General features: G+C 46.2%; 1 protein-coding gene across 1 annotated transcript in view; it reads right to left on the bottom strand.

Moving 5' to 3' along the window:
* GLB1L2 (galactosidase beta 1 like 2) overlaps positions 1–27163 on the bottom strand; it is a 48221-nt gene that overhangs the window by 4701 nt on the left and 16357 nt on the right. The window contains exons 5-17 of the mRNA XM_087706388.1: positions 22213–22321; positions 21119–21211; positions 18136–18217; positions 12349–12413; positions 10733–10817; positions 9682–9819; positions 8832–8912; positions 7812–7915; positions 6269–6415; positions 4724–4795; positions 3806–3884; positions 2223–2310; positions 911–1025 (exon numbers count right to left, since the gene is read on the bottom strand). Coding sequence (XP_087562514.1) covers positions 911–1025; positions 2223–2310; positions 3806–3884; positions 4724–4795; positions 6269–6415; positions 7812–7915; positions 8832–8912; positions 9682–9819; positions 10733–10817; positions 12349–12413; positions 18136–18217; positions 21119–21211; positions 22213–22321 — 1258 coding nt within the window. The remainder of the gene's footprint in view (positions 1–910; positions 1026–2222; positions 2311–3805; positions 3885–4723; positions 4796–6268; positions 6416–7811; positions 7916–8831; positions 8913–9681; positions 9820–10732; positions 10818–12348; positions 12414–18135; positions 18218–21118; positions 21212–22212; positions 22322–27163) is intronic.

Genomic DNA, 27163 nt, shown 5'->3' with positions numbered 1-27163 from the left:
AAAAAGAAAGGAGATAAATGCATATTCATCATTACAAATTAAGTATTCTGAGCAAAAGCTCACCTTTTCAGACCATTGTTAACACCTTGTATCTAACAAAACAGGAGGCCAATCCCAACTGCGTGGAAAGAATACTAACTGAAAATATACAATTGGCCGTCCAATTGTTTCCTTTCCCTTCCAGTGTTTTACCACCACGAGATGCCCCTGGGCCACCACGGACTGAGGCACGATGAAGGCCATTGTCAGGCCTGCAATGGTTCCTTTAACAGTGTTTCTCAACCTTGGCCACTTGAAGATGTCTGGACTTCAACTCCCAGAATTCCCCAGCCAGCATTCGCTGGCTGGGGAATTCTGGGAGTTGAAGTCCAGACATCTTCAAGTGGCCAAGGTTGAGAAACACTGCTTTAAGAATCTTTGGCCTGCCACACTCTCATTAAGGGGGTGGGGGGGGGAATAGCAAGGGGTAGAATGTGTTGTTTTCAAAATAAAAAAAAATTCCTTTCTAGAAGCTCAAGGTTATTCTTTGTCTCCGCACCTTTGCACCTGACCGGAACCAGCTGGGTGGAAATGCCAGTGGGGAAGAAGAGGTTTGTACCCTGTGATGGATTTGTGGGTGTGGGGACAAGATTGTGAACTTTAAACTGGGGTAGAATCCCAGGGAGTTTCAGAATTGGGATTACATAGCATGATGCCAACATGTCTGTTTTATTGAATTGGAACTTTAAGAATAGCTCTGCCTTGGACTCTGATTTAATTCTGCATGATATTTGGAACACTGATATTATCCCAATTCACAGCCATTTCATCTAGGAAGCAGGCTCAGGTAAATCCAAACCGAACTGATCTACATTCATCCTACACCTGTACATCTCTTCTTACGGCTCTGGTGAACCTGTCAACAACTTACCTCGAGCTTCAGGAAGGTATCCTGGGGCACAAACTGTACTTGGAGTGTCCCTCGGAAGAAGGCGGGGCCCACCGCGCTGTCCGGGATGGCACTCCAAGGAGATGTTCCACGCAGACTAGGGGAGAAAGAAAGGGCTGTTTCTTCCAAGGGGTCAGCAGGAGGAGGACTGCGGGGTCCTTAGTGCTCTCTGATCTCGGCTGTTTTTTCTTGCAGATGTTTCATTACCCAAACTAGGTAACATCATCAGTGCTAGAAGGGAGGAAAGGGGGAAGGGGAGGAGGAGGAGGAGGAGGAGGACTGTGGGGCCCTTAGTCTCTCTGAGCTTGGTGGTTTTCTTGCAGATATTTCTTTACCCAAATTAGGTAACATCAGTCCTAGAAGGGCGTCAGGTTTGCAGAAAAGAGGAGATGGTGGTGGTAGTAGAGGAGGAGGAGAAGGAAGAGGAGGACAATGACTGTGAGATCTTTGGTGCTCTCTGATATTGGCTAGCAGAAGTTTCATCACCCAACTAGATAACATCATCAGTCCTGTAAGGAAGTAGGGAAGGAAGGAAGGAAGGAAAAGAAAGAAAGAAAGAAAGAAAGAAAGAAAGAGGAAGGAAGGAAGGAAAAGAAAGAAAGCAAGAAAGCAAGAAAGCAAGAGGAAGGAAGGAAGGAAGGAAGGAAGGAAGGAAGGAAGGAAGGAAGGAAGGAAGGAAGGAAGGACGGACTGTGGGGCTCTTGGAGGAGGAACTAGAAATCACAATCTCCTGGTGGCTGACCCAATGTCACCCACCCTAAGGAGGAACTAGAACTCACCACCTCTTGGTGATTGATCCAAAGTAACCCAACCTAAAGAAGAGCTAGAACTCACCATCTCCTGGTGACTGGCCCAAAGTCACCCACCCTAAGGAAGAACTAGAACTCACCATCTCCTAATGACTGAGTCATCCAGCTGGTTTTAATGCCTAGGCTGGACCTAGAACTCTCTGTCTCCTGCTTCCTAGCCTGAGGATTCTAGCTTTATCTACCAAACCATTTTATCAGTCCTGGCAGTGCCGGTTGGCATGGGAGTGAGAAAACCGGATTGAAAAATGGGCATGGCTGAGAAAGGCCGCTGCACGGCTCTGCGGGTTTGAGAGCGACCGGCCCCAATTCTTTGCCAGATGCCAGATTGCTGGCAGGTGGAGCTGCTAACTAGGATTTGGAGCCGGGCCAAGCACAATTCCAGTAAACAAAGGGGAAACAAATCAACAGAACAGGAAAAAAAAAGGGGGGAGGGGGGTTGAGAGTGGGGGAGGGGGCTGCTGTTGCTGAGATTCAACTACGCAAACCTTTCCATGAAGCTGGGTTTCATTTCAAGGCTGTAAATCTTGAAGTTTCTCAAGGAGGTTTTGTTCAAAACAATGTCGCCAATTAAGCCTGCAAGAGAGAACGAGAGCAGAGACGAGGCTGATGAATCACCTTTCAAAGAGGAGGCCTGGCCGGCTGCCAGGAGAGGCAGCCTCCACCGCCACCCTCCGTATTTTGGGGGGGGGGGAGTGTCCCCGCCCAATTCTGAATCGGAGCACAGCTGGAAGGGGCCTTGGAGGTCTTCTAGCCCAACCCCCTGCAGGAGGCTCTATTCGCTTCAGGTGCCAAAAGCATGCCTGGGCGCTATTGCACGCATGAGTGCCAACCCCCATAATTTAATGCCCCGCCCCATGCCGTGTCCCCTGCGCATATGTGCATGATCACCCCTACCACACTGCCCTGCGCATGCGCGCACGACTTTCTTGGAGCCTGGGGAAGAGCGAAAACAGCCCCCCCCTCCCCCCCAGGCGGCCGGAAATGGCCTGTTTTCCGACTTCTGGTGGGCCCAGCAGGTCTGTTTTTCGACCCGCTTTCTAGGAGCCTGGGGAGGGCGGAAACTGGCCCAACACGCAAACCGGAAGTTCGGGGATGGACTTCCGGGTTGCCCGTTGGGCCATTTTTCTCCCCTCCCCTGAAGCCTCCGGAGGGTGAAAAATGGCCGAAAATCAGGGACGGAAATCAGTTGGCCAGAGCGTGCATGCGCGCTGGAGCTGACAGGTGCCCCTCAGAAATGGCACCCCCAATGTCCGGTGGCAAGCTGTTCCACTGGTTAATTGTCCTCCCTGTTAGGAAGTTTCTCCTTTAATTCCAGGCAGCTTCTCTCCTTGATTGGTTTCCATCCGTTGTTTCTTGTCCTGTGCTCAGGGGCTTTGGAGAATAATTTGGCCCCTCTCCACTTTGTGGCAGCCCCTCAATGAGCAATAGCACTTAAGAGTTATATACCACTTCAGTGCTTATACAGCCCTCTCTAGGCTTTTACAAGAGGCAACTTTCCGGTTTTTTTCTGAAGTTCTTTCGCTTCTCATTCAAGAAGCTTCTTCAGCTCTGGAGGAGAAAGGAAGGATTTAGACTCCTTGCAGACAGCTGGTCATTTGCATCCTTTTAGAGAGTTTTTGAGGCCACCTGGAGGTTTATCAAAGAAGCCATCTATGACAAAGTTGAACAGCCCTCTCTCAACAGAGGGGGAGGGATGCGACATCATCTATCTCTAGCCTACAATGAGTCCTTTCAACAGTTCCACACCAATTTGTATCACTCAGGTGACCCTGAGGACAGAGATAAACCTCCAAGTGGCCTCAACGACTCTCTAAAAAGGATGTAAATGACCAGCCGCCTGCAAGGAGTATAAATCCTTCCATTCCCCACCATCCAGTCACAGCTTCTTGGATAAGAAGCGAAACGCCTTCAAAGAAAAACCAGTTGCCTCTTGAAAAAGCACCTTTGGGACCTCTTTCTGGGTACAGAACTTCAACGTTGTTGCTTTAAAGCAAGGAGCATACAATCCAGGCAAAACTTTCTTTTAATTACAATTAAAGTCACGAGAACAGAAAACAGCCTGACTTGCCTTTCCGCTGGTTGTTCAGATTAAGTCCATAGTTGACTCTCCCGGAGTTCTCGACTAAGATTTGCAGCTGCCTATATCCCTGCAAGGAATAAGAAAGAAAGAAAAAACAGATAGTCCTTGATTTACGACCACAGTGGAGCCCAACATTTACGTTGCTAAGCGAGAAATTTTGCTAAGTGAGCCTTGCCCCATTTTACGGCTTTCCTTGCCACCTTTGTTAAACGAATCCCTGCATTTGTTAAATCAGTAAGACCGTCGTTAATTGAATCTGGCCTCCCCGCGGATTTGTGCTTGTCAGAAGGTCGCAAAAAGCGATCGCGGGACTCAGGGACATTGCAACCATCATAAATGTGAATCAGCTGTCAAGCATTCTAAATATAAATCACATGTAAATGATCAGGCTGCATACGTGTGGAAAACGGTCGTAAGTCACTCTTTTCAGTGCCGTTGTAACTTTGAACGGTCACTAAACGATGCCAACTCCTAAAGTTGCCATAAGGAGAGAAGGGGGGTGTGTGTCGCATTCCACACATACTTTCGGCTAAAGTCGGATCTCAGATTACTGCAGCAGGTTTGGGAGGGGTGCACCTCATTGGTGAATGTGATTTATGACACAGACTGAGAGGAGGGAAGGAACAGGGGCAAAGTTCAGCTATAATTCAAACGAGGCTCAGAACTGACTGCAAAGAGGCCTTGCCAAATGGTTCTCCTAATAAATGACTAGTTTTGCATTGAAACTTGGCTCGATACTCAGGAATCAATTAGGGCATTTTTAGGAAACCTGACAAGCGAACTGTTGTTAAGCCGGGGACTACCTGTACCTGAATCTTTGAAAGAAAAGGAAGCAGGGATGCAAGGCAGAAATCTGGAGTATGTAAGGAAGATCTGGGAATCCAGCTGCTTTTTCTCACTGCTCACCTGTAGGTTAGGAATGGAGAGTTCCTGCACATTGTAATCAAGCTGACCGATGTATCGAGTATTAATGAACACCTGCAAGAAAAGAAAAAAAACAACAAGGTGTTTTCATTGTCTTTTAATTTTCACAAAAGTCAGGAGATGAGAGGAGGATTTATAGACCTTTAACACCAGGAGACTGGGAGCCCTGGGTGAGAATTCCAGCTGTGGGAATCTGATCCAAGCACCCAATTGTAGCCGTGTTACAATGAGAATCATTTAAACAGATTATAGAAACGAACGGAATGAGGGGAAATTAATTAACCAAGCCTAGATTTTTCAGCTTCAGTAAGTTACAATTTAGCAGGTTATGGCCATGCAGCTGCTCCACAAAAATGGGGAAAAAAAAAAAAGATATTTTCTGCTTTTAATGGCGTTCTGTAAATTGGGACATGGGGACGCGGTGGCTCAGTGGCTAAGACGCTGAGCTTGTCAATTAAAAAGGTCGGCAGTTTTGGGGTTCGAATCCCTATTGACGCATGACGACGTACCTTTTCCCCTCAAAAAAAGAGGCTGAAAATCTGGGTGCGTCTTATACACTGAATACAGCATTTTTGGCCTCCCGAAACACCGCCCCTTTTACCAAAATTGGCTGTTTTTTGCTCAATCCCACCCCCAAACCCTAGGAGTACTCTATTAGCCTCCTAAAGGCTATGCATGTCCTTTTTTTTGACAAAAAACAGGCCTGTTTTCGCGAAATACGGGCCGTTTTTTGGGAGTTCTGCAGAGTGCAAAAACTTTTTTAAAAAATTTGCCTCTTCAAAATCCTGGTGCGTCTTATACTCTGAAAAATATTGGTAGATTTAAGATGGGTTGGCATTCTATCACATAGCACACCAGTGAGTTCTCACCAATGCATCCAGGCTGCGTTCACCCTTGCTCGCACCTCACCATTGATCCTCCGTAGCTACCACCTGCATTTCTGAACTGTGACAACTTTTAAGACTTGTGGACTTCAACTCACTTAGAAAGGGCTGCAAAGCACTGTAAAGCAGTATATAAGTCTAAGTGCTATTGCTAGAGTTAACTAAGATCTACCCAGCTTTTCCCTCCCAGAAGAAGGTACCGTATTTTTTGGAGTATAAGACGCACCCAGATTTTGAAGAGGGAAATTAAAAAAAAAAAAGTTTTTGCATTCTTCAGACCTCCCCAAAACAGTCCTTTTCCCCCCCGCAAAAACGGCCCTATTTTTTGTCAAAAAGAGGGCACGCATAGCCTTTAGGAGGCTTATAAAGTGCTCTTGCGGGCTGCAGGGGCAAAAATAAGCAAAAAATGCCCCGTTGTTTGCTCATGTCTACCCTCTCCAGCCCCCAAGAGCTCTCTGAAAACCCCCATAAGGCTATGCTCGGCCATTTTGGTGAAGGGGGTGGGGCTTCGGGAGGCAAAAAAAATAATGCTGTATTTAGTGTATAAGACGCACCCAGATTTTCAGCCTCTTTTTTTTTGAGGGAAAAAGGTGCATCTTATACTCCAAAAAATACAATAGTAATCTCGCACACCCATCCTCACCTGTGCTCGGTCCCGGATGTAATCATGTGAATTCAGGGTCCCTCCACCAAGGATGACGGTCTCGTAGAGGGTGTAGCCAAACGCCTGTCCATTGCCATTATTTATTGGCAGGTTCTCCATGTTAATGGGGTATTCTGACTTCACAATCTGCAGAAAAGAAAGCAGAACGGGATGCTAACAGCGACTGCTAAGAAATAACGTGGGGTTTTTTTCCCCCTTTCCCTCAACGGCTTCATGACATGGCTCCATAATAAGCTAACGCCTTGGTGATAATAAGGAGAGAGGAAAAATAGGTGTAGAGTTTGCTTTGAAGGTCCTTGTTTTTTTGTTTTTTTTAACTTAGTTGTTTTCTGGTAGACGTTTCATTACCCAAGCTAGGTAACATCATCAGTGCTAGAAGGGAGTGGAATTTGCTCTCTGTTTCCATACAAGTCCCTTCTAGCACCGATGAAGTTACCTAGTTTGGGTAATGAAACGTTTCCCAAGGTAATGGCTATGGAGAGTCTCCGTCATCCAAGTCGTGGTTGTGCCAAAGGTGATTTTTTTTCCCCCAAGAGACAACTGGACTTTCTGGTTTTATTTTGAAGACCTTTCTCTTCTCATCCAAGAAGCTTCTTCAGCACTGTCTGGATGGTGGGGAATGGAAGGATTTATATTCCTTGCAGACAGCTAGTCATTTGCATCCTTTCTAGACCTCCGGTCAGCAGAGGAAAAAGGACGCCACACTAGGAGCAGACTCTATGATGGGGGGAACCGGACTTCCAGTCAGCAGAGGAAAAAGGTATGCCGCACTAGGAGCGGACTCTATGGTGGTGGGAACCGGACTTCCGGTCAGTTCCAGAATTGAACAAGGGGGCTTCCGGTTAGGACGTTTGTGGCTCTTTTAGTGTTTAAGGTTGCCAACCCCTGATTTAAACCAACAAAGATCCAATCATATCAAAGACCTGGCTAATGCCTGCTTACAACCAGAACGTGACTTAATCCCTTGTCACTTGGGAATCTGTGATCGATTTGGATAGGCAAGCATTATGTAGGCGCCAAGCAAAGCATCAAAATGCTTGTTTGCATGAACTAAATCAAGAAAACATATTTTATTTTATTTTTCTTATGAAACCTTCAGCTGAGAGGCAAAGGGTTTGTGGCACGTTGAATGTTGCAGAATTTAGACAACCAGGCTAAGTTCCACCCCCACCCCACAAAATGCCACACAAAATCATCTCTCGGAGATGCAGAATTGCTCTCCTGCTTGCTCCAAAAGGAGAGATGAAATAACAGACCTGAATGAGAGGATTGGGGACTCCTTCAGACATGCATCTTTAACCTTGCAAATGACTCTTCAAGCAACTTAAGATCCACGGGCCGCTCGCTCTATTTGCATATCAATACGACGATTCCATTTTAAGGGTGCATCTTATCCCACCATCTCGCACCAGCGATATCCAAACACTTGAGATTTATTTCTGAGTTCTTTTAATGGGTGGGTTTGTTTCCATTCCCATCATCTGGCCAATTTGAACACCTTCCTCCCTGGAGGATGACTTACCTCCATTCCCGACAATAGTTCCCACAGTGAGATGTACTGCTGCATCAGGATGGCCCCGTAGGATGCTTTATGCGAAATTATCGGAGGCGGAGGGAGAGGAGTCTCTTTGGAGGAGGAAGAGAAAGGACCTGGTTTAATTCAAGCATTGGATCGGTGGGAGAAATGACTGAAATTTCTTTTGGCTTGAGAAGAGCTTAGTCAGTCCTTGACTTACGAACACAACCTATCTTGCTAAGACCGATGTCACAATTTATCTTGCTAAGACTGATGTCACCAATGCCCTAATTAAATCATGAGCCTCGAGCCAAGCGTAAAAAACAAAACAAAAAAAACAGTTATTTATTAGCAGCTTCATGTTGGACACGTTCCAAGTGAAGCCAGCACTGACCCCACTTAATTTACGCCCTGGCTTTGACCCTGTTTCCCTCCGCTGCCTCCAAGGTGTGTCATCAGTCACATTCTCCAACGAAGCAATTTCTCGGGTTGTACAGATCACTCCCCTCTGGCCACTATGGGTAACCCTGGAGACGGCCTTGACAGAGATACGGCTGGAATGTGCTTTTGTTTTGACTGACTGTGCTGCCTCGCTGCGGCTTCCTCCCTCCCTCCCTTCCTCCCTATTCCTTCCTTTTCCTTCCTATTCCTCCCTCTCTCCTTATTCCTTCCTCCCTATTCTTTCCTTCCTCCCTCCCTCCCCTTCCTCCTCTGACCTCACCCCTCTCCTCTTTCCAATCAACATTTGCTTTACGTCCAGCCATGTTGTTATACAAAGACTCACCCTTCCTTACAGCCTCGGAAGTCACCTTCCAAAGGGAAGGTGACTCAGAACAAACCTCCCCTCTCCCCCTCCCCCCCTCTCCAGAAAGCAGCCCCTGGCTGATCAATGGGATGAAGCTACACCGGAAACAGCTGGGGGTCCCACACGCCCATGGGGTTGGGCCAGTTTTCAAGCTGGGCTCTTCTCGCCCACACTGGCCTCCAGAGAAGACAGGGACGCTGCTCCTTCGTTCATGCAATTACCTATCATGCTGGAAAAAAGCTTGCGTAGTTTGAAGTACTTGGCGGTGTAATCCCCAGCCTCTGTCAGCACAGCATCATAATCTGGAAAAAAAACACCCCAAAGTAGAGCAAATAGGGGGTGGGGGGGACCTAGTTTACCTTACTTACAGGTGCAAGTCATGTAAATCACAAGAATGTAACACAAACACACACATACACATACCCTGGATTCACACAACGCTCTTAAATCAGATTAGGAACAATCCCAGCGTTTACTTTCTCACAATAGACTAAGTTTGGATAGCACTGCTTACTAGCACTGATGATGTTACCTAGTTTGGCAATGAGACGTCTGCAAGAAAAGAACCACGCTCAAGAGTAGCACGGACCTTTCACTTCAACCCCGAGCTACAAATATTCTCCTCTATTGGCACACTTGGATAGTTTTGTTGTTGTTAGTTGCAAAGTCATGTCCGACCCATCGCGACCCCATGGACAGCGTTCTCCCAGGCCTTCCTGCCCTTTACCATCCTCTGGAGTCCATGCAATAGTACTCCACAAGGGAGCTCCCTCTGGTAAGGTGCAAAATCCAACATTGGAAATTATGTTTGGTTCGGACATTTCCCCCCTGTAAATAAATATTCGGACGACGCCGGGTTATCAGCACTAGTTATGCATATGAAATCTATAAAAATAAAACAAAAACACACATCCTTCACGTCCCATGCCATTGGATTGAAAAACCCTGTTATTGCATTAATATTGCACTACAGAATAGAATTCAATATAGCTGGGAACTAACTGGCTGCTTCTGCCTTCACCTCCCGAGCATTCTTGGCAAGCCGGGCCTGATGGGCCAAGGGAACCTTACCGTAGCTGGTGATGGTGGCCTTGTAGTCGTTAAAATGCAGAGCGCCGTTCATGAATCCAAAATTGGTCCCTCCGTGGAACATGTACAGATTGATGGAGGCTCCTTGCCGGAGGACATCCTCAACCCTTTCCAGCATCTCTGCAGAGAGAAAGAAAACTTCTAGCACTAAGAGCCGAGGTGGCGCAGTGGTTAGAGTGCAGTACTGCAGGCTACTTCAGCTGACTGCTAGCTGCAGTTCGATCCTGACTGGCTCAAGGTTGGAACTCAGCCTTCTTCCATCCTTCTGAGGTGGGTAAAACGAGGACCCCGATTGTCGGGGGCAATCGGCTGCCTGTCAGGTTTGGAAGCCATATTTGAGAAACATGCCTGTCTCGGAGTTTTTAATTGGAGTTGGGTTTTTCTGGAACGCTAACATTGTAAACCGCTTAGAGAGGGCTGAAAAGCACTGTGAAACGGTATATAAGTCTAAGTGCTATTGCTATTTTCCTTCCTTCTTTCTTTCCTTCCTTCCCAGTGGTTAGAATGCAGTATTGCAAGCTAACTCTGCCGATTCCCAGCGGCGCGATCCAGATTGGCTCAAGGTTGACTCAGCCTTGCCCCATAGCAAACAATGGATTAGCTTAACAGTTGCCAATTCTTTTAACAACCATGGTGATTAGCTCAAATCATCATCATCATCATCATCATCATCATCATCATCATCATCATCATCATCATCATCATCATCATCATCTTTTAACAACCCCATAATCCCTTGCGGGGTGGAGTCTGTGCAGCTGAATGGAGTGGAGTGTTTACAGGCCGGATGCCCTACTTGTCGCCAATGAGGAGTTCTGTTCAGGAGATATACCGTATTTTTCAGACTATAAGACGCAACATGATTTGAAGAGGTATTTTTTTTTTTTTTAAGTATTTTCACTCTGCAGGTCTCCCAAACCCTCTACATCTACATCTGCTTCTGCTATTGTTTGGAGCAATAATTAGAAGAAAGGAGGAGGGCAGAGGGTTGGGAAGTCAGACGGAGAAGGAACTGAGCCAGCAAACAACTTACCATCTGCGTCAAAGACGTTGTGAGTTCCTCCCCAGCTATCAAACCAACCAGTCCAGTACTCCATCACCATCAATGGCATGTCACGCTGTAAAAGGAAAACACATCAGGCGAATGCATGGCCTTGTTTGGAGTTGATGAATACGTCTTCACTCGGCAATCATTTAACTCTGAACGCAGAAATGTTTAAGGCTAGAACTCACCATCTCTTGGTGATTGTCCCAAAGACACCAGCCGACTTTCATGCTTAAGGTGGGACTAGTATTCCCAGTCTCCTGGTGATTGGCCCAAAATCACCTAGCCAGTTTTCATGCCAAAGGCAAGACTAGAACTCACCTCTCCTGGTGATTGGCCCAAAGTGACCCAGCTGGCATTAATGCTCAAGACAGAATTGAACTCACTGTCTCCTGGTGACTGGCCCAAAGTCACTCAACCAGCTTTCTTACCTAAGGGAAGACTAGAATTCAGTCTCCGGGGCTGTAATACCATTGTGATACATTAACTAATCCTTGATTTTTCTATTTCTTCCCCTCTCTTCTTTTCCCCGTCTCTTTTTCCTTGAATGCCGCACTTTTTAGAATTTGAGCCTACAGGCCAAGAACTATCTAGCGTTTCTGAGATATAAGCCATTTTTAAAAGGCCTCCTGGGTGAAGATCAGAGAGCGAATGCCTCTTTTTAAAAATAAAACGAACACCGAGCGCGAGGGGAGGATTCAATGAAAACGGAAATGACTTTTGTTCTCTTCTTCACATCCAGATCCTGCACCAACCGAGGAATCAATGAGCTTCTCAGTGGGTTATTTACCGATTGTTGACAAGAAGGATAAAGGCAATCTTCCTCCAGCACATCAAGTAAATACATTTCCCCGAAAGCCAGCTCTGTCTGGGTATAAATTCTTTGGGGCTCGATTGAGCAGCGACCAATTATGGGTCTCTAATGAACATTTGGGCTGCAGAAAATGAACCCCAAGTAACCCTGGGGAAGAATGTACATTTGAAAAGCCATCTATCTATTGTCCTCTTCTTCTTCCTCTTCTTCTTCCTCCTCCTCCTTTTCTCTTTTTCCTTCCTTCCTTCCTTCCTTCCTTCCTTCCTTCCTTCCTTCCTTCCTTCCTTCCTTCCTTCCTTCCTTCCTTCCTTCCTATATAAAAATGGCTGTGTGTGTGTATGTTCCAGAATAACTCTGGAATGCCTCGAACAATTTCAACCAAACTTGGTACACAGATGACTTACTCTCTGGAAAAAAAACACTGTGGGGGTAAGACACCCCTATCGCCCCTTGGGGAGGGGTGTTCTGTTAGGATATAGCCTGTTGTGCCTTACAATGGCTTCTATTGTGCAGCGCAGTGGACTTGCCATGGCAACGGCTTCACAGTACTCCACAAGGGGGCTCCGTCTTGTAAGGGGGAAAATCCAACATTAGAAATTAAGTTTGGCCTGGACATTTTCCCCCTATAAATAAATACCCGGATTATCGGCTGGTTATGAATAAATACAGATCCAGGAATTGAAAACATCGGCATTTTTTTGCACATGGCGCCCTCCAAGCTCTCCGATCATATAACGCACCCCAAGGGCATGAGAAGGTGAGGTCTCACCTCGGGAAGCGTCTTCCTTACCTGCAGTTTGCTGAGGGAGGACAGGAGTCCAGGCTCCATCTTCTGAAAGTTGATCGTGGCCAAAGCTGTTAAGAAAAGAGGGAAAATGGGCAGAACAAGGAAAGATTTCAATCAGGCCGCAACAGCAGGGAATCCACAGGGAATCCTCCGACTTATGACTGTAACTGGGACCAGAATTTCGGTCGCTAAGTAAGGAAACTGTTAATTGTACAACTTTGTTTTGCTGTGGTTCTTAAGGGGAAGGGAAGGACCAGGGGTAACAGGATAGCAGTCTTCCAATTTTTTTTTTATAAAAGTTTTTTTATTTTCATTCTCTTATATATAGGTATACAATCACAGTTACTGTTCTTATTTATCTTTATCACTTTTACATATTTGTTTTTCCATCTAAAAGGTTAAAATATACATTCTGAGTTGCTTTGCTAACCATCCCACACACCTATTTTGTATTATTACCACCCTATTTTTTTCTTTCCGTTTCACCCTCCCTCCCTTCTTTACTTTCTTCCTTCCTCCTCTCCTTTCCCTTTCCTTCTTCCCTTGCCTCTCCCCTACTCCTCTCCTTCTCTTCCCCCTCCTACCCATTCTCCTTCTTTTTCTATCCCTTCCCTCCTTCCTTTCCTTTCCTCTTTGGAATATTGGAAGCAGACTTCCAATGCTTGAGTGGCTGCCACAGAGAGGAAGGGGTCAAGCTATTTCCCAAAGCACCAGAAGGCCAGACGAAGAACAATGGATGGAAACTTGTTGTGAGTCAGCAGAAGTTTGCTGTGAGTTGAGTCGGGATGCAAGATTAACAATGCAGCTGGGGCTCGTTAGTGTGGTCTTCTGGAGATAAAAGGACGGATGGTGCCACGCCCTGGTTGCAGAAGTCAACGTTTATCATTCATCGGTCGTGGTTTGTTTGTGAGAGACACTTGGATAAATGCTTTGCTTTCTGTAACCCTTATTCAAGGAGACACTTGGAGAAGTGATTTGTTTTGTAAGAGAACTTGGTTTTTGCATTCTGTTATCTTCTTGCCAGAGACTTTACTTATGTTTATTTTTGGGCTCGCAGCCAGCGTGAGCCGAGGCTGATAAAGTTCTTTCCTTTTAAGTCTGTCTGCCTGTCGTCTTTGAACGAGCGGAGAAGGGGGGGTCAGAACAGAAACTGATCAAGGAGAGAAGCAACTTGGAACTAAAGGGAGATTTCCTGACAGCTAGACCAATCAACCCATGGAATAGAAGCTGCCTTCAGAAGTTGTGGGAGTTTTATCACTGGAGGCTTTCAAGAAGAGACTGGACAGAAATGATACGGGGGTCTCCTGTTTGAGCAGGGGGCTAGACTAGAAAACCTCCAAGGTCCCTTCCAGCTCTATTCTATTCTAAATTCCAAAGAGACTGTGAGAATCTTAATTTGAGGCACACATTCATTTTTGTTCCAGGTAGCTGCAGAAGAACATGATTATACAGGTAGTCCTCGACTTACGGCCACAATTGAGCCCCAAACTTAGGTTACTAAGCGAAACGTTTTTTCAGTGAAGTTTGCCCCATTTTACGACTTTTCTGGCGGCCGTTGTTAAGTGAAGCGCTGCCGTTATTAAATCAGCGACACGGCTGTTAAGTGAATCTGGCTCCCCCCGTTGACTTGGCTTGTCAGAAGGTTGCAAAAAGCGGATCACGTGATCCCAGGACACTGCAACCGTCGTAAATACGAATCAGTTTCCAAGCATTTGAATTTTGATGCTGCAACGGTCATTAAGTATGAAAAACGGCCGTAAGCCACTTTTTTCAGTGCCGTTGCAACTTGGAACGGTCCCTAATTGAACTGTTGTTAAGTCAAGGACCACCTGTAGCGCCTATCCAGGGCAACAACAATTGCAACACATATAATGCTTTATTAACAAACCAGAGGGACTAGCAGCTTAGTTCTTTCCAAAACGAAGACCCATGGCAGCATAGATAGAAAATCCGGAGTGCAAAACTGGTCTGCAACTTGACAGTTAATTGGTCAGGCAGAGAGAGAGAAAGAGAGAGAGACAGAGAGAGAGACACACACACAGAGAGACAGAGAGATACACAGACCTACAGAGAGTGAGAGAAAGAGTGAGTGAGAGGGAGAGAGAAAGACAGAGAGAGACAGAGGGAGTGAGAGAGGAAGAGGGAGAGAGGGAAAGAGAGAGACAGAAAGAAAGAGAGTGAGAGAGACAGAGTCACAGAGAGATACACAGACCTACAGAGTGAGTGAGAGAGAGGGAGTGAGTGAGAGGGAGAGAATGAGTGAGTGAGAGGGAGAGAGAAAGACAGAGATAGAGAGTAAGTGAGAGAGTGGAAGAGGGAGAGAGAAAGAGAGAGAGAAAGAGAGAGAAAGAGAGAATCACAGAGATACACAGACCTACAGAGAGAGAAAGAGAGACAGAGAATGAGTGAGTGAGAGGGAGAGAGAAAGACAGAGATAGAGAGTGAGTGAGAGAGTGGAAGAGGGAGAGAGAAAGAGAGAATCACAGAAAGATACATAGACCTACAGAGAGAGAAAGAGTGAGAGACAGAGAATGAGTGAGTGAGAGGGAGAGAGAAAGACAGAGATAGAGAGTGAGTGAGAGAGAAAGACAGAGAGAGTGAGAGTGGAAGAGGGAGAGAGAGAGAAAGAGAGAGAGAGAATCATAGAGAGATACACAGACCTACAGAGAGAGAAAGAGTGAGAGAGAGAGAGAGAAATAATGAGTGAGAGGGAGAGAGAAAGAGACAGAGAGAGAGAGTGAGAGTGAAAAACAGAGAGACAAAGAGGGAGTGAGAGTTGAAGAGTGAGAGAGAAAGAGAGAGACAGACAGAACTGCACCTAAACCATCCAGGAAGGCATTTTCTCTCGAGGGAAGAAAACACTTCCTTTCTTCTCCTTTTTTCTTCCAGCCTGCTTTCTAATGCGCACTTTGTGTATTCTCACAGCCGCCTCTTCCGAGGTTGTCATCGTGGCATCACTCAGGGCCCTCATTATAAAACATTCCTGATTAACGTGACATGTTGACTCCAATGAGCAGATTGTTGTGACATCTGAAGCAGGGGCTGGGATCCAGGCGCAGGAGCCTGCCTGGACGCACAACTCCCAGCCAGAGGATGAATGAGCGAGCGAGAGAGCGAGCAAGAAAACACTCAAAGGCAGTCAACACATTTGCGCAAAAGCACAGAACCGCCAGGCTCAAAGCTCTCTTCCCCCTCCCTCCGTTCTCCCTGGCACTCGAAGGGAGAGAGCGACTCCTCGTGGACGAAGAAGGGAACGGCTGCCACTTACGGGGAGGAGAAATATTTACACCGGATGGGATAGACCAAATGGGCAGCCTGCTGGACAGTCCCCTGGGCTGGGGGCTTCAAAAGGGCAAAGGCCAACAAGGAGTGGCCATGTGGGCACTGCAGGTGCTTGGCTCTGCTTCAAAGCCAGCAAAGAGAACCTCCACATTAAGACTGGGCAAAGGATCCTTCGAGAAAACGACATGATTTGAACTGAGCCCCTGATGGCAAACCTATGGCACGCCTGACCCAAGCGGCACACGCAGCCATCTCGCCTGGCCCCGTGTGGTGTTGCCCGTTCCTCTTCGTGGTTTCTGGCATGCATGAGTGCATGGCCATCAGCTGGGATTTGCGTGTGCCGCAGGGCCGGGAACTGGAAGAGCCGGTCTTCTGTTTTCCGGCCTGAGCATGGGACGCTGGCCAACAGATCGTCGTGCGCACATGCGCACCAGTAACCAGAATATTAAGTGGCTGGCGCCAGGGGTGGGTTGCTACCGGCATTACGGCCGGTTCGGTGCAAACAAATTCCTGCGCATGTACACCAGAAAAAGTCTGTGCATGCACAGAACATTAAAAAAGGAGGGGGGGGGAAGTACATTTCTGCAACGGAGATGGTTCTGCTCATGCGCGGAACCAGAAATCAAGATGGCGCCGCCAACAATAGAACCAGTTTGGGTGCCTGGAGGGCCGAGTTACTACCTACTCAGCCAAAACGGTAGGAACCCACCTCTGGCTGGCGCGCATGCACACACTGGAAGCCGGAAGTTAATTTTCTGGCACATTCATGCCCCCTAGGCAGCTCCTCTTCCGGGTTGCACGCATTCCCTTTTCGGCACTTGGTGGGGTTTAGCCGAAGATTCATCATCGACCCAGGTGGGGTTTATTCACAGAGTCAGAGAGTTGGAAGGGACCTTGGAGATCTTCCAGTCCAACCCCCTTGCTGAAGCAGGAGATTTTATACCACTTTGGACAGGGAGATGCCCAGTCTCATCTTCAAAACCTCCAGGCATGGAGCCCCCACAACATCGGGGGGCAAGCCGTCCAATGGGCTAATTGTCCTCACCATCAGGGAATTTCTCCATAGTTCTAGGTTCTTAGTTCTAGGACTTATCCCTTTGATAAGTCTCCATCCGTTGCTTTTTGCCCTGCGCTCTTGTCCTTTGGAGACTCCGCTGACCCTCTCCTCTTTGTGACAGGGCCTCCAATATTGGAAGACAGCTCTCCAGTTGTCCCTAGTCTTTCTCTTCATTAGAATACCTAGTTTGCATTCATTCATTCATTCATTCATTCATTCATTCTGGCCTCTGGTTTGGCCATCTCTCCGTGAATTTGCAGAGAAGGGCAAACTCTTAATTTTGAGCCAGAGCGTTGCGATCTGTCATCATGAAGATCATCTTATCATTTTGATTAGGTTTAGGAAAGTTCTTTCTGCATATCTGATTGGGTGACTTGCCTGGAGCATACTAATGGGACAGAAATAAGTTTTAATAAATTAGCAGGCAAACAGATACATCCACACACACAGACAGATTTCTGGAAGCCGACCGTATAAATTACGCACTCATCCTTCGCATGCAGGACGCATAAAATAAGGAAAATTGGACGTAGCAACGGGGTGTCAGAAGCCATGGCCAAAAGCAGACAAGAATAGCAATTTTAAGCATTATATACACCCAAATTCTTTCTTATTAGCCTCACAAATCTGTCCCACTACCAGAAGGATTAGAGGCTTTATTGGCAAAGCAAAATGAGGGGGGTGGGGGGGTGGGAAGAATGAAGTTATTTACATTCTAAGCAATCAACCATATTTTTAATCAATTGGTGGTAACTCTTCTTGTTTTTCCCAGTATTGCTGAAACTGCTAGATGAATGGTTACAAGCCCAGCATTACCCATACACTCTGAGCTTTAAATAGAGGAGGGGTTCCCAGCGTGGGGATGCGTAGGTGGGGCATGAAAGGACGCTGTGGCTCAGCGGCTAAGATGCTGAGCTTGTCGATCAGAAAGGTCGGCAGTTCAGTGGTTCGAATCCCCAGCGCCACATAATGGAGTGAGCTCCCGTTACTTGTCCCAGCTTCTGCCAACCTAGCAGTTCGAAAGCATGTAAAAAATGCAAGTAGAAAAATAGGGACCAACTTTGGTGGGAAGGTAAGAGCGTTCCGTGCACCTTTGGCATTGAGTCATGCCGGCCACATGACCACGGAGACGTCTTTGGAGAGCATTGGCTCTTCGGCTTTAAAATGGAGATGAGCACCGCCCCCTAGAGTCGGGAACGACTAACACATATGTGCAAGGGGAACCTTTACCTTAAGCATGATTAAAGCAGATGGACCTTAATAGAGGAATGATTTCAAAAGCTTTCTAAGGTCCATACAAATATTTTGCAGTGCTGCTGGTTCCTCACATGCGTTTACACAAAAAGCACCACGTTGCCCTTTTGCAAAATTGTAGCAGATAGGTGTACAATGGCACACTTTTTATAAAAAAAAACTCAGTCACAACTTTGCTCCAGAATCACACAACTGACCTCCTTCTACGGTGCCTTCTTTCAAACCATCCTTATTATCCGAGGTCACCAATAACTCCACCACCTTCCTGCTCAACAAGGCCTGTGAGGAAAAAAAGGATGACCATGCTGAAGTTCCAGAAGAAGCCAGGATCAAGGAACAAACCAGGGTTTGAAGGGAGTTACTCTTTCCGGGATCAACGCCATTTTAACCCAGATGTCCCAAAGGGGCATCTCCAAAAGACAACGTGGACTTTCTTGGTTTTTTGTTTTTTTCCTGTGAAAACATTTTGTTTCTCATTCAAGAAGCTTCTTCAGTTCTAACTGAGGTTAAACCAAGAAAAAGTCCAGTTGCCTTTGGGCCAATCTCTCTCTCGGAATCCAACCTCCCTCATCAGATAGTTGTAACGGGAAAAGTAAAATAAAAAAGGTGCATTAGATAAATTCACTACCTTGAAATAACTTATAAATGTTGTGGCCCACCAGCTGCCAGTGGAGCTGGCAGCAGAGTCGGTCAGGGAGGAGGTTGGGGAGGAACATGGGCCAGTCCTGGGGGCTGAGGAAAGCTTAGACGAGGGCTCTGAGTGGGAGGCGGAGAGGGAGCTCGACAGCAGTGAGGCAGAGGAACAGCTGGAGCCTGTTCCCAGTGTGCGCATGCGCAGAGCTGCCAGATGAAGGGAACAGCTAAGGAACAGGGGTCGACTTGGGAGTAAAGCCACAGGTGGATGGTGAATGGCCCCTCCCATAGGGAACAAAGAGGAGCGAAAGGGGAGTGGGCTTTTGCAGGAAACAATTTGTTTCTTCATTTGTTAGATTCATTTCAGGAGTGTGAAGATCTGTCCGTGAATCTCAGAGACTCTTTTTTGCACAGCACCTCATTTGGAAAATATTTACATGGCAGCTTTTCAAGACAGATAAGGTCTGTGGTCCTAAAATCTCCTTTGAAAGACTGTTTGCCAGGCCTTTGCTGAATGTGAATGAGAGGAATTCGTTTAATAAAAGGGGGTTTTGTCGGGACCAGGAATCTGCTTCGTACTTTTTGGGGAAGCCTCGATCAGAACACCAGGTAAGCCTGGCATCAGCAAGAATTGTCACCAAGTAAGGGATGAGGGTGCAGCTCCGGGAAGATTTGCCAAGCTAAAACTGATAATCTCCCAGCACCTGCCTGCCCGGGACACAGGTGGGAACTTGCCAAGTTCTCTTTGCTGGGTGAGATGACAGCAGGGGACCTTAATCAAATTAGCCGTCCTTCTGCCTTAGCCCCAGATTACCGGGGTTTTGCAAGGCAGCTTCGGTTTGCTTTTCAAAAATAATCTACGGCAATGGAGGCTCTGTGTCTTTTACTACGGGGCCAAAGGTTTGTTTTGCGATTGACAAACTATTTGCTTTGGAAGAGCAGGAAGATCTCTCTCCTTTTGCAAGAAAGCTCAGGGATCTCTTTCACAAGAGGAATCCCAATTGAAATGGGCCTGATGGATGGATGTCTAACCTTCGCATGTCTTAACAGAATAACAGAGTTGGAAGGGACCTTGGAGGTCTTCTAGTCCAACCCACTGCCTAGGCAGGAAACCCTGCACCACTTCAGACAATTGGCTGTCCAGTCTCTTCTTAAAAGCCTCCAGTGTTGGAGCATCTACAACTTCTGGAGGCAGGCAGTTCCACTGGTAAATTGTTCTCACTGTCAGGAAATTTCTCGTTAGTTCTAAGTTGCTTCTCTCCTTAATTAGTTTCCCTCTGTTGCTTTTTGTTCTGCCTTCAGACACTTTGGAGAATAGCTTGACTCCCTCCTCTCTGTGGCAGCCCCTGAGATATTGGAAGACACTATCATGTCTCCCCTGGTCCTTCTTTTCATTAAACATACCCAGTTCCTGCAACTGTTCTTCATATGTTTCAGCCTCCAGTCCCTTAATCCTCCTTGTTGCTGTTCTCTGCCCTCTTTCTAGAGTCTCCACATCCTTTTTACATCATGGCGACCAAAACGTCTTCTAAAAACTGGCTCTGTTGCTCTTAGGAGCTTCAGAGATCGGCAGCCAATACGTTTAAAAAATAGTAAAATAAAACGAATGAAATAAAACCATCTTACTCTTTAACCAGCAGTTCTCCACTCCCCCAGTAACTTTCATATTACTATATTACTCCTGTCCCCAAAGGTGCTTTTTTCAAGAGGCAACTGGACTTTCTGTTTTTGCTTTCTTTGAAGACGTTTCGTTTCTTACCCCAGAAGCTTCTTTAGTCAGAGCTGAAGAAGCTTCTTGAATGAGAACTGAAATGTCTTCCAAGAAAAAGCAGAAAGTACGGTTGTCTCTTGAAAAAGCACCTTTGGGACAACCATTGTATTGTATTGTATTTTATTATTTGTATGCCGCCCTTCTCCGGGAGGACTCAGGGCGGCGAACAATTCAAGGGGGGAAAAGGGGAACATAAAAGACAAAATACAAATAATAAAAGTAGACAACAGTCGCACAACCATACATGTCGAGAGGGGAGGGAACTCATCACCCCCAGGCCTGCCGGCAAAGCCAGGTTTTGACGGCTTTTCGGAAGGCCTGGAGAGAGGTGAGGGTCCGAATCCCTGCGGGAAGTTCGTTCCAAAGGGCCGGAGCTGCCACAGAGAAGGCCCTACCCCGGGTAATAGCCAGGTGGCATTGGCTGGTAGACGGAACCCGGAGGAGGCCGACCCTGTGAGATCTAATGGGTCTGTGGGAGGTAATTGGCAGCAGGCGGTCTCTCATGACCTGAATCTCCATAGACGTTATCCTGTCGATTATCAAACGTTGCTGGACAGTGAGATGGACGGTGCATAAATCTAAGGAATTAATAAACATTACTCCGTCTCCTGTCCCGTGAGATCAATCAGATCAATTCTAGGATGTATCAACTCTTTGTGTGTGCATGTGCACTTGTCAGTGGGTGTGTGTGTGTTTGTTTGTGCGTGCTTGTTTTGCTTTTGTGTAACCTTCAGCATTTCATTTTCAGTTCCAAAGAGGTGGAGAGATCGTTTTACCTGTTTTATGTAGGCCATGTAATTCTGGTCTTGGGCATAGGAGCCGTATTCGTTCTCCACCTGCACGGCTATAATTGGCCCTCCGTTCTTGTACTGGGAAGAGAAGAAGGAAAACGTAAGCAAATTGAGTGGTGCAGTTGGAGGATATAATTACTGTGTTTGGGATAAGATTTATGGAGGTGGATTCTGTACAGTTTTTGCCTTGCTTCTCCACGGCTTGGTCCGGAGTTCCGTTTTAAAAGAGAAACCAAAGGTCCCCTCTGGCTCAAGAATACTTCCAGGAGGCAGAGATGGAGTAAATCACAAAGTGCCTGCTGTACCCTCTCCTTACCACCAATAAGAAAGAAAGAAAGAAAGAGAAAGAAGGAAGAAAGAAAGAGAGGGAGAGAGGAGAAAGAAAGAAAGAAAGAAAAGGAAGGAAAGAAAGGGAGGAAGAAATGAAGAAGAAAAGGAAGAAAGGAAGAAAGATAAAGAAAGAGAAGGAGGGAGGAGAAAAAAGAAAAAGAAGGAAGAAAGGAAAGAAAGAAAGAAAGAAAGGGGAAGAAAGAAAAAGGAGGAAAGAAGGAATAAAGAAAGAGGAGGGAGGAGAAAAAGAAAAAGAAGGAAGAAAGGAAAGCAGGAAAGAAAGAAAGAAAGAAAGAAAAGGAAGGAATAAAGAAAGAAAGATTAAGAGAAGGAGGGAGGAGAAAGAAAGAAAAAGAAGGCAAGAAAGAAAGAAAGAAAGAGGGGAAGAAAAAAAAGGAGGAAGGAAGGAAAGCAGGAAAGAAAGAAAGAGGGGAAGAAAGAAAAAGGAGGAAGGAAAGAATAAAGAAAGAAAGAGGAGGGAGGAGAAAAAGAAAAAGAAGGAAGGAAGAAGGGAAGCAGGAAAGAAAGAAAGAAAGAAAGAAAGAAAGAAAGAAAGAAAGATGCTCAGGATACATTTGAACATTTAATAGCATCCCAGGAAGGTTTAGAAAATTAATCTTGGGGGTGTTTGGACATGATAGGATCTACCTGGTTTTTAATTCTGGTGAGACAAAGATCGAATGATTTAAAGAAAAGAAAAGAAAAAGAAACCCTAGGAATAAGTAAATAAATGGTGTGATTTTATTTACCTGAAGATGGACCACCTGGGGTATTAGGTTGTCAAAGTAAGAATCGACAGCCTCGGTGAAACCCTTGTAGGTTGTCCTCAGTTGCATTTCAGGATCCTGAAGCAACCAGCTAGGAAAGAAGACAATCAATTAAAAAAAGGAGAAGATGAAATAAACAAGAAATCCTTGTGACCACTGACAGTTTTTGCTCACCCTCCTTTAATTCTGGACTGGACATTCAGCTTGGTTTTAAATCATTTTTAAATGTTTGAAGAAGTTCTTTAAAATATTTATACACAGACACCTGCACGCACATACACATCTTAAGAAAAGTGGGTAGAAAAAAGCTTACACTGCACAGTTAGGTAGATAGGTAGGAAGGAAAGAAGGAAGGAAGGAAGGAAGGAAGGAAGGAAGGAAGGAAGGAAGGAAGGAAGGAAGGAAGGAAGGAAGGAAGGAAGGAAGGGGCAAGCAAAGGGGGGGGAGAAAAAGAGAGAGGGAAAGAGGGAGAGAGAGAAAGAAAAAAGGAAGGACAGAAAGAAAGAAAGAAGAAATAAAGAAGCAAAGGAGAGCTAGAGAGAGAAAGAAAAATGAAAGAGAGAGAGAGAGAGAAAGAAGCAAAGGGGAGAGAGGAGGAAAGAAAAAATGACAGAAAGAAGCGAAGGGGAGCTGGAGAGAAAAATTGAAAGAGAGAGAGAGAAAAGAAAGAAGGAAGGAAGCAAAGAAGCAAAGAGAAGAGAGGGAAAGAAAAAATGACAGAAAGAAGCAAAGGGGAGGGAAGGAGGAATCTTGGATAGTTCTAACATGTGCAATATAATATTTTTTCTATCCATTTTACCTATGCATTTTCTAAACCTTTTCTAATGCAACACGCTTTCATGTGGCATTTTTCCTAGAGAAATGACAGCACTTTTTCTTAATATCTATATGCATTTCAGGATTTTTTTGAATTTAAAAAAGGGGAGATTGTTTTGCATAAGACTGCATTGGCCTTGAATACAAGTTAAAATTAGGTTAAGTTTGTCCTAGAATGCCAACCACATTGTTGTTCAGTTAGGTTTTTTTGCCCTTTCTAAACTTGCCTCAAATTGCACGTTTAAATAACTGAAAACATTTTAAAAATGCAACGGCGTGGAATTGGAGAAAACCAACTCAAAGTCAGCTCCCTTCTTGAAAAGAAGGTGGGGAAGGTTCAAAGAGAGAGGCAGAAAGTCTCTTTGAGCCAAGATTCTCTGGGGACACTCAATCTCTGGTGGCAAAGACAAGTGGAAAAAAAATAAAAAATAAGCAGGACTGGTGAGTGTCGGTGACTCCCTTGGGACCCGGTAACTAGGAAGGATTTTCAGAGATGACGTCGGACGCATCAAGAGTATTGCTTTAGGGCCTGACATCCAGAGATTATCCCCCGAGGGAAGAAATAAAACCAAGTGAAGGAAAATAAAAAAAGGAACCCAGCTGAGGAAGTCAGCTGTTCCTTCCAGTCACTAGAAAGGAAGATGGAGGTCATCTGAAGAATCAGCCAAAAATGCAGGCCAAATCAGGTTAAATTCCCAGTCTGACTAAGGGCAACTTCTGTGGAATTTTGCACAGGGCAAGAAGCAGGGATGAAATCCAGCAGGTTCTGACAGGTTCTGGAGAAGCGGTAGCGGAAATTTTGAGTAGTTCGAAGAACCGGCAAATACCACCTCTGGCTGGCCCCAGAGTGGGGTGGGAATGGAGATTTTACATTATTCTTTCCCTGGAGTGGGGAGGGAATGGAGATTTTGCAGTATCCTTCCCCTGGAGTGGGGAGGGAGTGGAGATTTTGCAGGATCCTTTCCCTGGAATGGGGAAGGAATGGAGATTTTGCAGTATCCTTCCCCTGGAGTGGGGCGGGAATGGAGATTTTACATTATCCTTTCCCTGGAGTGGGGCGGGAATGGAGATTTTACATTATCCTTCCCCTGGAGTGGGGAGGGAATGGGGATTTTGCAGTATCCTTCCCCTGGAGTGGGGAGGGAATGGGAATTTTGCAGTATCCTTCTCCTGGAGTGGGGAGGGAATGGAGATTTTACATTATCCTTCCCCTGGAGTGGAGTGGGAATGGAGATTTTACATTATCCTTCCCCTGGAGTGGGGCGGGAATGGAGATTTTACATTATCCTTTCCCTGGAGTGGGGCGGGAATGGAGATTTTACATTATCCTTCCCCTGGAGTGGGGAGGGAATGGGGATTTTGCAGTATCCTTCTCCTGGAGTGGGCTGGGAATGGGGATTTTGCAGTATCCTTCCCCTGGAATGGGGAGGGAATGGGAATTTTGCAGTATCCTTCTCCTGGAGTGGGGCGGGAATGGAGATTTTACATTATCCTTCCCCTGGAGTGGAGTGGGAATGGAGATTTTGCAGTATCCTTCTCCTGGAGTGGGCTGGGAATGGGGATTTTGCAGTATCCTTTCCCTGGAGTGGGGAGGGAATGGAGATTTTGCAGTATCCTTTCCCTGGAGTGGGCTGGGAATGGGGATTTTGCAGTATCCTTTCCCTGGAGTGGGGAGGGAATGGAGATTTTGCAGTATCCTTCTCCTGGAGTGGGCTGGGAATGGGGATTTTGCAGTATCCTTTCCCTGGAGTGGGGAGGGAATGGAGATTTTGCAGTATCCTTCCCCTGTCATGCCCAGCAAGCCACGCTCACAGAACCGGTAGTAAAAAAATGAATTTCACCACTGGCAAGAAGTCACCTGTCACCTGTAGCTAGATGATCAGAATCAAAGACCAAAACTCTTTAATTACAGGTGTTGCCTTTTGCGGAGTTGAGTCCTTTATCACATTTGGAATGAACCAAGATAGTAATGTTCACACACACACACACACACAAACACACACACACACGGTGTTTCACAGCAGAGATGTCAACCATGGCAACTTGGAAGACCTGTGGACTTCAACTCCCAGAATTCCCCAGCCAGCCATGACCGAAAGGACGGGAGTAAATTCAGAAGGCTTCCCCTAGGGATGATTTATGACTTAGAACTCAGAACAACTTTATTGTCACTTTGAATGTACACTAAACAGCATACATTAAAATGAAATTTCGCTGCATGCAGCTCTCAAAGGGTCACCGTCTCCAATATACACTACATAAACATGACTAAATAAATTAATGGCCAGATGCCTTTCCAGTCGCCAAAGCGGAGTTTTGTTCGGCAGATACATTCTCAGTGCGCCCAGAGAGAGAAATATCTGCCTCTACCTAGGATTGAACTCACAGCCTTCTGATTGTGAGATGAAGGCTCCGCCTCTAGGCCACCGCACCACTCGCCCACAGTTCCACCTCAGCCACAAATATTCTACTTGCCCCCTCTGGTCTGAAAAGACAGCCAGAAGAGACTTTGGCATGAACACTACTTTCCGTGGATGAGCCAACATGGCCTACTTATGCTCTCCGCCATTATGGATCCCCAAATCGTTCTCTTGAAAAATGTTATCCGCTGCTTTTATGTGAAATGGGCGTGAAGGGAGGGAGCGAATGGAAGGAAGGCAGAAATTGCTTTTATGCTGAATAATTGAATGCAGAAGGAACAAATGGTGCTTTTATTCTGGGTGGGAAGGAAAACACTCCGGCATCGGGCAAGTTCTCACCCACGTCACCCTGCATAAGCTGGCCTATTGTTCCCTTTCCCCCCCCTCTTCCTTCTCCATCTCCATAGCTTTGATGACAGGGCTCCAAATTCCTGAGATAGCTTGTCCTTCTCCATTCTTCAGGCCATCCTCTCCCCGCTCCTCCCGCCCCCGTTCTGCTTTTAAGTCACTGGACTGCAGGGTCAAAATATCGCTTGTCCACGCCTCCAAAGTCTGTCGAGAGAGGATTTCAACAGAAGGCCAGGCTTCGCTGATGCACTTTCTGTTAACAATCTAAACTGAGAAACGGGGAAGTTAGAATAGAATAGCAGAGTCGGAAGGGACCTTGGAGGTCTTCTAGTCCAACCCCCTGCCTAGGCAGGAAACCCTACACCACTTCAGACAAATGGATATCCAACATCTTCTTAAAGACTTCCAGTGTTGGAGCATTCACAACTTCTGGAGGCAAGCTGTTCTACTGATTAATTGTTCTAACGGTCAGGAAATTTCTCCTTAGTTCTAAGTTGCTTCTTTCCTTGATTAGTTTCCACCCATTGCTTCTTGTTCTACCCTCAGGTACTTTGGATAAAAGTTTGACTCCCTCTTCTTTGTGGCAGCCCCTGAGATAGTGGAAGACTTCTATCATGTCTCCCCTAGTCTTTCTTTTCATCAAACTAGAGATACCCAGTTTCTGCAACCGTTCTTTATATGTTTTAGCCTCCAGTCCCCAAATCATCTCTGTTGCTCTTCTTTGCACTCTTTCTAGAGTCTCCACATTTTTTTATATATTGTGGTGACCAAAACTGAATGCCGTATTCCAAGCATGGCCTTACCAAGGCCTTATAAAATGGTATTAACACTTCACGTGAACTTGAGTCTATCCTTCTGTTTAATTGCTTTTCACAAAATGGCTGATTTTTTTTCTTCCTATTTTTGGGGAGAAATGTTTCTGCGGAGAATTTTGCCTCGACTTCTGACCCAAAAGAGCAGTCAGTGTGTGTGGCAGAAGAACTCAGAACAGCCGTTTTGAAGCGGAGAGGCATTTCCTAACACCCTTTGCACAGGGTTCCTGGAGAGGGAAGGGCAGGAAAGCAGAAGCCTTTCCAAATCCTTGTCATTTTTCATTCCCATCATGCCTTTTAACCCAGCTGAGTTTTGTAGTACAGGTAGGCCCGTGAGGGCAAGCCTATGGCATGCGTGCCCAAAGTGGCACACCAAGCCATGTCAGCTGGTGCGCGTGGTGTCGCCCATTTCTCTTTTCGGGTTTCTGGCATGAATGCACGCATGACAACTGGCTGTCCTTCGCGTCTGTGGCAGTGCTGGAAACTGGAAGAACTGGTCTATGCGCGCCAGCCAGCTGATCTTTGCGTGCGCATGTG

Source organism: Thamnophis sirtalis, unplaced genomic scaffold (genome assembly GCF_051295495.1).
Source record: "Thamnophis sirtalis isolate CommonGarterSnake01/CBP01778 unplaced genomic scaffold, rThaSir2_p1.2 scaffold_2, whole genome shotgun sequence".
NCBI classification, from domain to species: domain Eukaryota; kingdom Metazoa; phylum Chordata; class Lepidosauria; order Squamata; family Natricidae; genus Thamnophis; species Thamnophis sirtalis.
This window is presented reverse-complemented; position numbering and strand designations above follow the sequence as displayed.